Source organism: Idiotropiscis lumnitzeri, chromosome 5 (genome assembly GCF_059441095.1).
Source record: "Idiotropiscis lumnitzeri isolate Australia: NSW breed Sydney's pygmy pipehorse chromosome 5, RoL_Ilum_1.0, whole genome shotgun sequence".
NCBI lineage: Eukaryota > Metazoa > Chordata > Actinopteri > Syngnathiformes > Syngnathidae > Idiotropiscis > Idiotropiscis lumnitzeri.
The window spans coordinates 20930686-20946275 of NC_142395.1; the positions used below are offsets into that span (position 1 = coordinate 20930686).

The 15590-nt window shown below is 42.8% G+C and overlaps 1 protein-coding gene across 4 annotated transcripts in view; it reads left to right on the plus strand.

Moving 5' to 3' along the window:
* Window positions 1–14454, plus strand: part of mtss2b (MTSS I-BAR domain containing 2b) — a 34085-nt gene extending 19631 nt beyond the window's left edge. The window contains exons 4-15 of one of the 4 annotated variants that reach the window (XM_088295461.1): window positions 814–898; window positions 1716–1807; window positions 2022–2096; window positions 3792–3949; window positions 4059–4166; window positions 4261–4358; window positions 5148–5433; window positions 5678–5752; window positions 6448–6606; window positions 7254–7454; window positions 7792–7957; window positions 8955–14454. In XM_088295461.1, the coding sequence (XP_088151587.1) occupies window positions 814–898; window positions 1716–1807; window positions 2022–2096; window positions 3792–3949; window positions 4059–4166; window positions 4261–4358; window positions 5148–5433; window positions 5678–5752; window positions 6448–6606; window positions 7254–7454; window positions 7792–7957; window positions 8955–9784 (2333 nt within the window). In that variant the 3' untranslated portion in view covers window positions 9785–14454. The remainder of the gene's footprint in view (window positions 1–813; window positions 899–1715; window positions 1808–2021; window positions 2097–3791; window positions 3950–4058; window positions 4167–4260; window positions 4359–5147; window positions 5434–5677; window positions 5753–6447; window positions 6607–7253; window positions 7455–7791; window positions 7958–8954) is intronic. The other 3 variants (XM_088295457.1, XM_088295458.1, XM_088295460.1) reach the window with 3 other exon arrangements.
* The last annotated feature ends 1136 nt before the right edge of the window (window positions 14455–15590 follow it).

Here is a 15590-nt window from a genome sequence, read left to right on the forward strand (position 1 = left end):
GCGAGGGAATCCCACTTGAATCTCAACTTTTTCCACTGTGTACATTAGCAGCAGCATTAGCGATGGCTCGGGCCTGTTGGGGCATTTTACTGAGACTTGCAGCACCTTGTTTGGGAATCACACACACACGCCGACGATCACTCAAAGCGCACCAGTCGACTTTTTCCATGCTGTCTCCAGAAATAGACACCCTTGTTTATGTTAGCAGGTGAGCTGCTAGCAGACGTGCACACACGTGCACACACACTGAAATCCAGCAAAGCTGCGGCGTACACATAAGAATAGAAGAATTAAAGGACATTTCAGATATCCACTTGTCACACTGTGGTAAAAATCTCTCGGTTTTGGAGGGGCGGTTGCGTATCCCAAGTACTTACATCTATCTAGTTCATCTTTTGCTTCTACTTCTTCTACTCCAACAACTCCGTTATTGAGTACTTTTTGCATTACTTCTACTACTTCTTCCACCATTAGTACTTGTATGTCTATTATTACAATTACTGTGCGTACTAGTAACTACTTCTATTACTGCTTCTTTTTTTCCAAGAACTTCTCCTACTAATTTGCCTTATACTAGCTCTTCTACTACTACTACTACTTATGGTACGCGATATAATGTACATATGTATTCTATGATAAAACATGCCTATTAATAAAAAATATTAGTGCACAGAGACATTCTGAAGACCCTCCTACTCCGACTATTACTATTACCACTTATGCAACTAGCTTGACCTGCTATTCCTAGCAAGTCCAAGTACTACTAGTGAGTACTTATGTACTTATGTGATGTGATGGTCTTCCCGTCTTCAGGAGCAACCAGAGACATCGGCTCGGCTCTGACCAGGATGTGCATGAGGCATCGCAGCATCGAGGCCAAACTCCGACAGTTCACCAAGTAAGCTCCGCCCATGACCTAACTTGTCCGCTTGTGAGTTACTTCCTGTCCCGTCTCAACGCAAACACATTGCTTGTGGTTTGCCCTTGAGATGAGAATCCCATTGCCATGTTATAATTTCTTCCTATCACCTCTGTGTGAACTGGACATCAGGTTGCGTTGAGATGAACGCTGCGGTTTTGAAGTCAGCTCTTTGTGTTCCACAAAAGGTTCGAGTGCATTCGGCCACAACTAATGTGCGAGGTTTCGTTTCAACTGTTGTTTGCCTGCAATCCCACAAAAGCTATAATGACTTTTCCAGAGTCAAAGCTGCTACTCTAATGAAAGATTGTTCTGCTATTATTACTACTACTGAGTACTACTGTTCTGACTACCACTACTGAGAACTACGACGACAAATCCTGAGCACTTCAACCACTGTTGCTGAGTACTAGTACTACTACTGAGCATAACTAGTACTATTACTACTCAATGCTATTGCTACTATTGTGTACTATTACAATTAGTGCTACTACGGAAAATTACTACTACTACTACTACTGAATCTCACTACTACCTCATACTACAAAAAGGACTACTACTGAGTACTACTCTTACAGTTACTACTTCATCTACCACTACGACTACTATTAACTACTGAGTACAAGAGTGACTACTGCAACTTCCGAGTACTACAACAATCACTACTCTAAGTACAGCTACTGCTTACTACTACAACCCTTTCTGCTACTGAGTATTTCTGCTGAGTACTACTCCTATTGAATACTTCTCCTTCTACTACAAACCAAAGTGGATGTGTTTTTGTTTTTTCTGACAGCGCGTTGATGGAGAGCCTCATCATGCCTCTGCAGGACAAGATTGAGGACTGGAAGAAGACAGCCAACCAACTGGATAAGGACCACGCCAAAGGTATTCGTGCACAAAGTCAAGGACAGTTATCTGAATGCGAGAAGCCGCAGCGGCACTGTGAATGCCCTGGACATGCATATTAAGGGATTGAATTTCTTGAGTGACAATAAGGACCGTTTAGCCACAAATTAAGTGTTGTATTTATTGTCATGAGAGGATCTCTGAATGTTTTCAACTTGTGTTTTGCAAATAATGCGATTGACATGTTCGCCAGAGTACAAGCGGTCACGACACGAGATTAAGAAGAAGTCGTCAGACACCATGAAGCTCCAGAAGAAAGCTCGCAAAGGTGAGTTTGAGATTGGAGGAGGGAGGATTAGACTAATCACTCGGATGTCAAGGGAAACTTCCACTGCAATTAGGCTTTGTTTCTTTCATTACTTAGTTCAAGGGATAATTATCAAGAATTAATTGGATTTTTTTTTCGTTCAAAATTACATAGCTCATGTAAGAATATTTTTTGAAAGGGACAAATCTGCTTTGTTATTAAAGTTTAATACCTGTAATGATTTATATTTATAATTTATTAATTTTTTTTAATGAAATTTGAATAGAAACTACACAAAGCATAAAGCCAAAGGAACTAAACTAAATAATTTCCCCTATTATTTTATTTTAATATTATTAATGTTCACAGTTGAGTAAAATAGTTTTCTTTTCTTTTTTTTTCTTTTTTTTTAAATTAAACGAAGCCCTTGTCGTTTGTGGTTGACTGGTAGCCCGCGGATTGTGTGTTATTAATATTCTATATTTTGTGTTCATGTACATTACGCCCTAAGCAGCCTATCCGTCTCACATCCACACAAAAAAAGTATTTAAAAAAAAAAAATAAGAGAGTTGGTCACCTTTCACCTACGGTGGACCATGACCTGCATCACAGGAAGTTGTTAGTGGTCAACAGTCTGCAATTACAGCAGCAATCAGAGCTGTTGGTCTTTTTCTTTGTTTTTTTTTTTTGTTGTTGTTTTTTTTTTTTAATTCATTTTCAAAGCTCGTTTGATCAGCACCGAACAGTGTGCGTGCATGTGTGTATGCGTGCACGTGCGTGAGCGGGTACGTCAAGAAAGGTTGGGCACCCCTGCCTGAGCATGAGTCATCAGAGACGTTTTTATGAAAAGTCTTGAATGGAAGTTGACGTAGTCAGATGGCGACATCTGGTGGCCATCAAATGTGTTTTTCTCCTCAGCACCAATTGTTTTCCTTTTGTCAGTTGCCAGGCAGAAAACAAGTGCCGGCAAATATGAATAAATGTCGTTTGTACAATTCAAGAGCTATGACACGTCTATTTATGCTTCTATTATTTGTTTGGTTTTCTATAACTTGTAATGTTTGCTGACTAACACTTAATGACAGTTTGTGCTCACTCTTTCTCTCCCACTTTGCTGCCCCCCCCCAACAACCCCAAAACACCCCAAACACACTCACACCCCTCTGGCTGACCTCTAATAGAGATCCAGGGTAAGTGTGTGGGTTTCTTACCTTTTCCCACTTTCTTGAACAATACACGCACATACTCATGGCAGAAAGTCACATACTGTGTGCTAACACGTTTACATATTTTCACATGTACAGACACATGCACACACACTTAACATATGAACCATCTCACGTGATGTATTTCTAGTGTCGTTTGTTTCGGCTCTCCATTTTGCATAGACCTCGCCCATCTTATAACAACTTCAACTTGTCTTTCTACTGACTCAACATGTAGAGCAGTTTTGGTTTTCGGCACGTTGAGGCTCATCATGACCTCCGTGGTGTCTACATGCGCTTGCTGCGTCATTCTCATGTGTGCTTGCCGGACCCTCCAAAGTTCTTTCACTTTCTTACACATGCAGACTCTTGGAACCAGTTTGACTTTGGAGAGTCCACGGTTAGCAACAACCATTAGCGCCTCCACGTTACCGCCATGCTCTACGATTGGTCAGCTTGGATGTGTGCTCTTATCGGAGTGGTGGCCCATCTGTCCATTTGTGTTTGTTAGGGCGCGGCGACCTGCAGCCTCAGCTGGACAGCGCCATGCAGGACGTGACCGATATGTGTCTTCTGATGGAAGAGATGGAAAAGCAGGCGGTGCGGCGGGCCCTGGTGGAGGAAAGAGGAAGATTCTGCACCTTCAGCACATTCTTGCAGCCAGTCGTGGTCAGTGACGCCTTTTATCTCGACAGTGTGTGTGTGTGTGTGTGTGTGTGGGTGGGTGTATAAAGCCTTAACAGAGGTTGTGTGACGTTGTCCATGTGTTTGCTGGCAGAATGGTGAGATTGCCATGTTGGGGGAGATCACACACCTGCAGGCCATCATTGATGACCTCACTGTGCTCACCACAGACCCGCACAAGCTGCCCCCGGCCAGTGAACAGGTGACACGCACATGCACAATGGAAAAATATTCAAGACACACATAGACACACACACACAAAGCATAAAGAGCCTTGAACGTGTGTGCGTCTTTAGGTGATCAAGGACCTCAAGGGGTCCGACTACAGCTGGTCTTATCAGACTCCGCCCTCTTCGCCCAGCAGCTCAAGCTCACGCAAAAGCAGCATGTGCAGGTATAACACACACACGCACACACGAAAGAGTTTCAAAATCAACACGGTTCTTGCCTCAAACGTTTAACATTTCAAAATCAACCTCTGCCATCTTGTCAGTTATTCAAAATCCATAGAGGTGATACATCTTGACATAGTAAAAAAAAAACAATCAACGTGATGAATCTTGATTTGTTGAAAGAGGCGCTGTGTGTGACCTTGTCCTTGAGCATGCGTGTATTAGTCATGCGTGTTTTATATTGTGTGTAGACAAACAGTGCATTTTAGTGTTTATCTCTCCACGTATTTGTGTGTTATTATTATCGTCACGAGTGTAGTAACGTGTCAGTTACTAGAAGTGACGTTAATGTGTGTAATGTGTGCCAATATCTATGTGTTTCACTGCGTTACTGTATCTCGGTGTGTCGGTGTGTCTTTGTGGGTGTGTATTTGTGTGTCAAGTGTACCAGTGTGAGGAAAATGGGTGTTCATGTGTTGTATTATTGTGTACCCTTTTTGTGTGCATGTGTTTGTGTGTTACCTGGATGCTCCTGATCTGACACTCTCCCCCTGTTTCTCCTCTCTTCCTCCCCCTCACACACACACGCACACACACCCCCACACACACCCACCCCACCTTCCTCTCTATCATCACTCGTATGTCCCTCATCGTGTACTTTGTGTGTCTGTTGTGTGTGTTGCCCTCTTTCTGGCTTGCTCTTCTTAAATGGTGACTGATTACTAACCTGCACACACTTGCCAATCATCAACATCACTATCACACACACATCCTGCCCCTCGCCCCCACAGCAGTGTCAACAGTGCCCACAGTAGCGCCTCCCGCTCATCCGGTGGCGGTGGGGGGGGCCTGGGCGGGGGTGGCGGCGGTGGCTCGCTGCCCCACTCACCCACATCCTCTTCCTCGTCCTCGTATCGCTACCGCAGCAGCCTGCCGTGCCAGCCCGGGGGACCTGCGGGGGGCATCGCCGCCCACCGCCTCAGCAGCGTCTCGTCCCACGACTCAGGCTTCGTGTCTCAGGATGCCAACATCTACTCCAAGCCGCCCTCGCCCATGCCCTCCGACATCGCCAGTCAGGTGGGATTGAATTTCCTCTATTTGCATTGCACTCAAACTCCGCATATTCGCGGTCCTGTTCAACAACCCAAATTTTGGGGTTGTTTTGTACAATTATGAAAAAAATAAATAAATCATACACCTTTTTAGGGTTAGGTTTTTGTGGCTGGTGTCAGTCACGATACCCACCGTGAATAGCGATGGTTGACCGTATATTGTTAATATTTTAAAATGTTGCCGTCTTTTTGGGGGCTTTGTGCGGCAGAAGTCGTCCAGCTCGGCATCATCGGAGGCCTCCGAAACGTGTCAGTCGGTCAGCGAATGCAACTCGCCAACCACTGTAAGTCCTCTCAGTTCACTCGGGATGATTTGTAACTAACGTTATTATGACAATGACACACACTAGCGCATATTGTCATTCTCCGTAACACACGAATACCAACTGTTACAACTGTTACACAAACTACAATTAAGTAATGCTCTGTTATCACTCTTTGACATTTGTATTAGGGTAAACTAATACACTTTGGCACACAACATATGTAAGACATTAATACATATTGGCACACACTATAACTATTATGATGATTTTGTTGTTATAAAAATGATGTGTATTTCCTTTCTTAAGCAAGGAAATGTTTCCATCTTATTTAACATTAATACTATTACAATGGTATATCCAAAGCTGCATGTATCCTTTGGCGGTATTCTGTTATTATATCATACCGGTACATGGTTATAATTGTATCGTAACATAAAATAAATTGTAATTGATATGTCATATGATACGATGATGATATGTTATAATGTTATGAAAATAGGGTCGTCTGATAAATTTGAACGTGCGGGGCTGCTTTAACTCATCTCATGCCTACACAAAGTAGATCGCTACTTTGTTTCATTGTGCTGCATGAACAGCATTAAGTTGTAGTTGCTTGTCCTTCCCAGTGCCACTAGGGGGCCGATATCCTCTCCCCCATTCTCCTCCTCTTCCTTTTTCTCCCTGAACATGTGACCTTGTCTCTCGTCCCGCAGTTTGGCTCGTCCTTCGCTACCTTCCGCCCCGCTCTCTCTCACTCAGGCTCGCCCAGGCCTCATTCTGTCACACTTCCTGTCACCGCGCCCCCACCCAATAGCCGGCCCTCTGGCTCCTGCTCCTCTTCTCCCACTTCCTGCAAGGTTCCCGCTTGGAAGGTTTGTTCCCCATCGGCGTCCCCATTGCCTGCTCATCTCCGCCTTGGTTTCTTCACCCCCATTGGCTTGAAGTTTCATTATTGCTTTTCCTTTTTTAACTCCTCAATTTCTCCATTATTTTGCTTCCTAAGGGTGCTTTCACACATAAAGTGTGTTTGGCTTTCCCTGAGACCTGGAATTAGGCGAAAATGGCTGGCCAAAATGCCCAATTTCCTGTTCAATTTCAGATTTAGGACTTTGAGACCTTTTACATCCTGTTCGGATGTTTTGCTCCGAACCAAATTGGCCAACTTCCTATTGAATTTCATAGTGAGGTCCTTGGAGACTTTTTTGTGCACATATGCCCATTTTCATGTTAATCGGTTAATCCGCTAACATGATAAACTTTGTATTAGTCCACACCAGAGTTAAAATGTTGTGGGTAAACATTTATTTGTGTGAAAGTACCCTTTGCGTCTGCCCCAGCCTGGACGTTGTAAAGCTAAGCAGGATGTGACCGAGCTGACCAGTCAAACCAAACAAGTTACCGCTCCCACTTACCAGCACGCTCCCCCAAGAGCGTCAAACTGCTGGATACCGGACAAGTCTCTCTGTAACGTCACCTTTCTACTTTCTGTCCGTGAATAATCACACTCCAAACTCTTCAGGACTGGTCCAAAGCAGGTTCCTATGAGCAGCCTGTGACTGCTGCCATGGCCGCCGCTAGCACCGCCGCAGTCGTTCAGAGGAGGAAGGAGCCACCGCTGGATAGGCTGCGGGAAACCGAAGGGTCGCCCAGTGCGCAAGGCTACGCCGGCCCGTCCCACGCCGATGAGGCCCAGAGGGCCAGAATGTCCTCCGCTGCCAAGGTAACGGAGCTTGTGGGGGTATATGCCGCATTTTGGTCTGTCTTGGTCCAATTTGTTTCATAGAACATTTAACATCTTTTTAGTGATGTGAGACCATATGAAAAACATTTTTGATACTTTTACCCCCTCACAATTTTAAACACCTTGTAAAATTTACGGTGCAATCACAGTCTGCAATGCACTTTCAGCGGCTTATTGAACTGAACAAATAGCCAAACGCAGTAAGAACACTTGCAAGGGGTGTCTCACCCACCAGTTGCTCATGTCTTTCATGAGGCCACACCTCTTAAAGGAACACATTCAAAACACACACACCAATCATGCCTGCTTTCCCCAGTACGGAGATGAGGTGTCTCCGGCCGCCTGTGACCTGGCCATGGTTCTGACCCGAGGTCTAAGCACCGAGCAGCAGAAGAGCAGCAGGGACTCTCTGCAGTACTCCAGCGGATACAGCACAGAGACCACCACCCCTTCCTGCTCGGAGGACACCATTCCGTCTCAGGGTGGGCCTCGTGTTTTAAATGACCTTAAACCAATGTTTTCTGACTTTTACTGAGCGAAGATACAGATTTTAAAGAAGTAAAATCTCCTGGCACACAAACGAAGGAAAATGTCACAAAGGTATGAGTATATATTTTAACGTGCTGGCAACCATCTCAAGGTGTGGTCTGATATAGTCCAGCTCCTCTATGACTGAACAGTATAAGTTTATCAGTACAGTATAAGTATAAACGAGAAGAACTTGAAATAGGACTACATTATATCCCTGAAAAAGCTGCACATTTTAGAATAACACACAGAAATGCCGACAAAATTGTGTAGGCTAAAAACTAAGACACCCATAAATCAATCAAAAGTTGCACATATTAAACTATGACTTCACAAAATGATACATACTCAAACCTCTCAACAATTTAAATGAGACTGAAAATCCCTTAAAAATGGCAAACATTTTAAAAAGTCGGGCTGCAGTTCCCTTGAATTACATTAAATCGCGCAGAAGTTGTGCAGGTTAAAATAAGACTATGAAAAGCCCTCCTAATTGGACTTGATAAAAAAACAATCCTAAATCCCTCAACAATTTTTGTAGACTACTCTGAACCCCACAAAAGGTACAAAGGTGAATTAAAAGTACCCCGAATGGTGTGCGGATACTTCTACCATATATCTCTCAAAAGTTGCAAAGGATACATTTAGCCTATGAAACCCTCCCAGAGGTTTTTTTGTTAAAAGACGATGAAAAGCCTTCAGAAGTTCCACAGGATCAAATAAGACCAACGTACAAGCGCAAAAACTCAAATGAAATCTATAAAAATCTCCCGAAACGTGTGAAGGTTAAAACAAATGATTGCGAAGCCCCAAAAGATGACAAAGTGAAAAAAGACACTGAATAAGTCCCTCAAACGTTTTGTAGGTTAAAACAGGACTAGACCTTACATTTAATCGGGGTTCTAATAAAAGGATGCCTGACTAATCTTTTCATTGTGTATCATGCGTCAGGTTCCGATTACGACTGCTACTCAGTGAACGGCGACGCCGAAGGTCCGGACGGTCAGACGGATTTCGACAAGTCGTCCACCATCCCCCGCCACTCCAACATTGCCCAGAATTACCGTCGCATGATCCAGACCAAGCGGCCCGCCAGTACGGCCGGTTTGCCCAGCGGGGTACTAGGACCCGGGGGTCACGTCTTACCCCCCGTAGCTGGTGCCAGCGGCGGATCCGGGACCCCGGGCACCGCCACCATCCGTAGAACGCCGTCCACCAAACCGGGAGTGAGGCGCACCCTCTCCAGCGCCGGCCCCATTCCCATCCGACCCCCCATTGTGCCTGTCAAGACGCCCACCATTCCCGGAGACTCCCACTCACCTGGGGCCAGAGGGATTCCGGTCCGAGTGGGCAGCGAGGAGTGCGTCTTCATGGTGGATGATGCCCAGGGTGCGCTCGATTATGTGAAGGCGTCGCCCAAACGCCTTAGCCTCCCCAACACCGCCTGGGGCTCCGGGGCGGCTCTTGAGGTCTACGCACAGCAACACGGCGCCGTGGGGCTGGGCGGCGGCTCCGGGTCCGAAGAGGAAAAGATGATTGCTGCCAACCGCCACAGCCTAGTGGAGAAGATCGGCGAGCTTGTGGCTGGCGCTCACGCCCTTGGGGAGGGGCAGTTTCCTTTCCCGACGCTCACGGATGACCCTACGCCCCCCGCTGCAGGGCTCGGCGATGCCCTTGAGGGAGCAGAGGGATCAGTCGGCGACATGCTGACCACCATCAGGAGGGGCGTCCGACTCCGCAAGACCGTCTCCAACGACCGCTCGGCACCGCGCATCTTGTGATCTGCAGGCGGGCTGGGGGGAAGATCCTGTTCAACCCGTAGGGAAACGTCATCAAATAAAAAAAAAATTAAAAAAAAGACGAATGAAAACATACACAAACGTAAAAAGATGCTGTTAGAGCCGACGCTATAAACTATTAACACGTTAGCGCCATAACTCGTGTGTGTTGGACGCATGTTTCTCTTCTCTACGCTTTCGGAAATCCATTTGAGCATTTATTCCATATCCTTGATATTCAGCTTTAGGTCCATGTCCTAGTACGCTCTTTCTCTTCACTAGTAATCCATTTGATTGTACGCGTGGAATAACTGTGTCTTACCAGTTATATTTTTTTCCACTTTTGGCCTACTAGGACGCAGTCAAGCCTTACTAATAAATTACTGTGTTGCACTAACATCACTACTAGGCCCAACTTATAGGAATGTGTCACACATTAGTTGAGCATTTTTTTAAGTATTACTTAACCCAGATGAAATGTGCTCGTAGGCTCTTAGGATGACTTTGACTACTTGTGAGGAAAAACTGAGGACAAGTTGACAACTCACAACAATTTATTCCGATATAACGCCACATTGGTGGCACTTCTTTCATTTTTTACATCTTAAAACATTATTTGGATACTTCTTCCTTGACCTTATTCAGTGCACTGCCACGGACTCGGTTGGGTGTACTACGACCGCTGTGCTCTCAAGTAATGATTAGTAACGCTGAGTAGCTATTATTTTTGCTAAAAATTAACAAAGTACCTTTGGAAACATCTAGTGCTTAACTAATACTAGCTTGCAGACGTCAACTACTGTAATTTTGCCTCACAATTAAGATAACTGACTTGTGCAGCACAGTAGTCTGCTAGCCAGGTCTGATTACATACTAGTAGACCAAAAGTCATACAAGTAGTGAAAAAAAACAGACACCGTCATTGTACTCTTGCGCTGAATTCTCTTACCAGTAAGGACAATGTGTACTAGTGCGTGGACTTGTTAAAGTATTTATTCCATGTACTTAATATTGTGTCTACTAGTGTATGACAGTTGAAATGCACACAAGTAGGCCAGAAATAGGACTTGTAGTGGAAAAAAGTTTGACTGTAAGACACAATTGTTCTACCAGATGCTGAATTGTCTTATTGGTGAGAACAAAGAGCACACTAATACATGGGCCTTCAGCTGAAATAAAAAAATAAAAAATAATGCTCAGATGGTTTTCCATTTTCGCCTTCCAGGCTGAACCGAAAAATGACTGACGTGGGTCCGAGGGTGGTTCTGTGAGGTCCGATTGTCACATGACTTTCTGGTTGTTTTGACTCAACTGAATCTCGGCTACCAGCGCGGGGAGCTAACATTGCACGCCACCCTTCTGTGGATCGGCCTGCTTGTTGGCATTGAACTGTACTGGTGCCGTCCACACCCCTCTTTCTCTGTGTGTGTGTGTGTGTGTGTGTGTGTGCGTGCCACTGCAGGACAGCCGGCGAGCCAGTGAGGCGTCTTCTCGCGCGTGTTTCGTGTTATTTCTTTCTCGTTTCTATTGTGACGTCGTTCTTGTGCGCCGCCTTGAGAGGGCAAATGGTGAAAAGCCAGCGGTCGTTACAGATACATTCATATATATATATATATATAATATATAATATATATATATATATATATATATATATATATATATATATATATATATACATATACAAATATATTTTCTAGAACCAGAGAGAAGAGTCAGAAACGCAGCAATAAATGTGTTTTATTTTCTTGCTTGGTGGGGGAGGATGTCGGGAAAGTATGGCGGTGAACTAGCGGCGTGCGTTCTTTAGGAATTAATGAGCAGACAAAAAACAAAAAGCGAGGGCAAGTGACGAGGATGATGAGTAAAGCAAAGTGGAGATTAAAAACCTCCACAGGATGTTGTTGAGGTCAGCGAAATGTTGCATTCATGTGCAAACATTACAGTATTCTCAAGAAAAACACAATTTGTCGTTAGCAGTATAGCTTAAAAACACAATTGGTGAGCATCTTGCAATAACACTGGAATTCCATCAAACATTGCTAGGTTATAAATATGAAATTCACCCAAAATTACATTAGTTTTAAAACAAAAGTGTCAACTGGTTCCAATAACACTATTAAATTCTCTCAAGCATTTAAAAAAAAAATCTGTAAATCCTCCAAGGTCTTACAGGCCAATTAGAAAACCTCAAGGCAATAAAACGTGCCATGAAAAAAAAAAAAAAAAGCTAGAAAATCCCTCGGAAGTTGCACAGGTAAAATGAGACGATGGAAATCGCTCCCAAATTCACAGGTTAAACTAAGACCTTTAACTGTTTTATTGCTAATTGTGTGAAACACATTTAGATACCTTGTGCATGAAATGTTCCATATAAATAACAAAAAGACAAGTAGGAAAAGACTACAATAAACTACTCAATAGTTGCGCAAGTCCAATTAAGGTTAGAATATCTCTACGAAAATCCCTCCAAAATTCCAAGGACAATTAAGACAACCCTAAATTCCACAAACGTTTTAGAGTTCAGTTATCATACCACAACACCCGCAAAGGTTTTATAGATTAACATAAGCCATAAATAACCCCCCCAACCCCAAATTGTGCTGTTTGTAATAAAAGTACCCCAAAATATCTCAAACATTGTGAAAGACTATGAAAATCCCTTGGCGAAATAAGTCTTCTATAAAAAGATGTAACTTAAATAAAATTGCGCAGGTTATAAGGACTACCGTAAATTCCTCAAAAGTTCGGCAGGTGAAAACAAGAATTTCGTAAATCAATCATTACTTTGATTGAAAGAAATCTAATGCTTACCAATGAAGGGGTTTCCTTTTGTTGGGATTTTTTTTTTTCATGACAATTAACATTGTGGGTTTTTTTTTTGATCGGACAACAACAAAAACGAAGCACATTTGCAACTGTCAACTCATACACTTAAAAAAAAAAAAAAAAAAAAAAGCATTTAAATCAGCATTTATTCACCTGTGATAGGGAACGAATGTAACAAAATGCTCCAGAAACAACAACAGCTCAGGACAGAAGACTTTGGTGACATGATGAAGACCAGATGTTGACATGATGGAGATGATGCAAAGGAGATGTGGACATGATTGATGAAAATGAAATGTGGACATGATGAAGACTTGATGAAAAGAAAAAAAAAGGAAGTGTGGACATGCATGGCGAGGACGCCGCCACGGTGTGAAAGAGGCGAGACGAGTGTGTGCTCTTTTCTTCTCAGTCTTTCATGATTTGTGTTTGTAATGTAACAAAAAAAAGAAAGAAAAAGAGCTGTGTGTAATATAACGTAGGATGTGCGCGATCGGAGGCGAGTGAACGTTATTAGTTTATTTATTGATTAACACACGTCTGATTTAATTTAAAGAGAGGAAGTCTGTGAATCCTCCAACAGGAGGAGTTGTGGTCCGTGTTTGCTGTTCGAGGAAGTTTATCTTGAAGTATTGTTAACATGTTAATATGAAGCATTTCTTCATTACGCTGCCCATGTTGTCATGGAGACCACCACTACTCTTAACATTTCACAAGTTTAATTAAGACTTTGGTAAACCTAAGACCCCAATATTAACAAATCTTCCCTCCCAAAGTTGCGAATATTTTCACTGAAGTGAACTTACAACCACAGCAGAAACGTCTAACAAGCATAAATGACCCGAAAAGTTGCGTCCATTGAAATATGACGACCGTAAATCCACCAAAAGTTCACATAAATCTAGTGTAAATCCGCCCAAAATTACATAGTTTATAAGAAAACTAGCATAAATCCCCTAAAAGTTACACAGGTTAAAATAAGACTACCGTAAATCCTTCAAAATTTGAGGAGGTTAAAATAAAACGGTAAATTGTCTTGAATTGCTCAGGCTGCATCAAGACTACCGTAAATCCCCAGAAGCTGTGCAGCTAAAAAAAAACTGTGACATTTTATTACCAGACAAGAAGATAAAAATGCAATTTTGGTGTCAAAGAAGCTCGCCCCATTAAGAAATATGAAGAATGTATTTTGAAATATTCTGACTGTTGTAATTCATGTCTACTCCAGTGTATATTAGAAGCAGAAACTAAATGATTATTATTAATATTCTTCTAATTAAAACAGTAACATACACACATACATCACGTGTGCGGGCACGCGTGTTAAAAAACAACAACAATGAAGTTGTAAAGGAAGTTAAGAAAGATCAAAACACTGTAGAAACAATACTCACAATTAATAATTTAATTAGTTTTCAAATTAATTTCTGGTTGTTGTTTGTTTCTCCGTCATGAGGTGGTTTTCGTTTTCTCAAGCAGAACTGAATTTTAAAAAAAACTAACACTGTACACAAAATACAACAAGACACGCACAAGCACAATGGTACACAAACAATTAAAAATGAGTAAAAAAACAAAACACAAAAAAACGAGCAGTTTCAAAATAATATTTACGTTTTCTGTTTGAAAACAGTCTTTGGCTTTGAAAGGAAAACTACATTCAGTCGCCTATGCTCCAGATCAGACTTATAGTTTCACGTCTTCCCCTCTGTTTTTTTTCTTCTTTTTAAAACTGAGTTTTTATTTCCTTGGTTTGTTTTTCTCTTTTTGGTTTAACTTTAGTCACTCGCTGATGTAACAAAAAACGCACTGTGATGATTCCACTATTAATAAAGGTTGTACTTCAACTGCGTGCATTCATTACATTAATTTATTCTTTAAAATCTTACATTTTCAAATCTTCAGAGCTGGGCACTTGACCCTTTTTTGCCGGTCAGCCCCCTCCGCCCCCTGACCGCTATCTCGGTACGGTTCTGGCCTCGACCCTGCGGCCTATTTCCTAAAAGTTGTTGCCTCCGACGCCGTTCCAGCCCGCCCCCCCAAAAGGAAAAGCTCATTTACAAATCCGCTTACCTTATTATGGTCTTATTCGTTTACTTATTATATTTCGTCTCTTTCTTCTTCCTTTTTCTCAATGAACGTGCCCAAATGCAAGTAAGTACGCACTGTTAGTGCAATATGGATTGGGTCTTGCCCCCTCCCCTCTTGTAATGGTACGACCCAGCAGCAGGCGGGAGGTGCAGGTTACCTGCTGTCAGAATAAGGAAATGTTGGCACGCTTGAACGCACGCTTCTGTTTTTGTCGTTTGCCCATTTCGCGAGTTGGTTAATCGTACGAGTTTTAAAATTTGTCACCCCCGCTCCAAACATGGGCGTCCGGCCGGACGGACTGCCCCGCTCTGCACATCTTTACATAACAATTGTCATTTACGTTTATTTTAAAGTTAATAAAGACCAGTCAAAATACCCTAAAGGTCCAATTGTATTTTTAGTTAGGTGTGTTCCCCATAATTATGATTTATTATCTATCTGTGGTAGGTAGTAGTAAAAAATAAATAGGGTACCGCTTTATCTTTTTGTCCTTCTCAAATCCACCAGCAGAGGGCACCCAAGCCCTTCAAGTGTCATTTACTGTCCAATCGCGTGTGCGTGTATATATTTATGTACGTGTGTATTGATATGTCTGATTAAATGTGTTGTCTGTGTTGGGCTGTAACTGACACTTAAAGGTGTCAAGTTAAAAACAACGCGTTATTTACACCAAAATGCCAATTCCTTTAAACCGCACAATTTTATTTAACGCCGCCTTCATTGGCTTTATACTGCACGACATTGAGTGCCTATTTACTGTGCCGTTCCTGCTGTGCACGCGTTTGGACTCTTTGGGGCAGTGTGCTGCACGCGTACACAACAAAACCTTGAGACCTTGAGTGCATTGAGTAATTGACCGGAAGACACCAATGAAGAAGAAAACAGGTGGTTC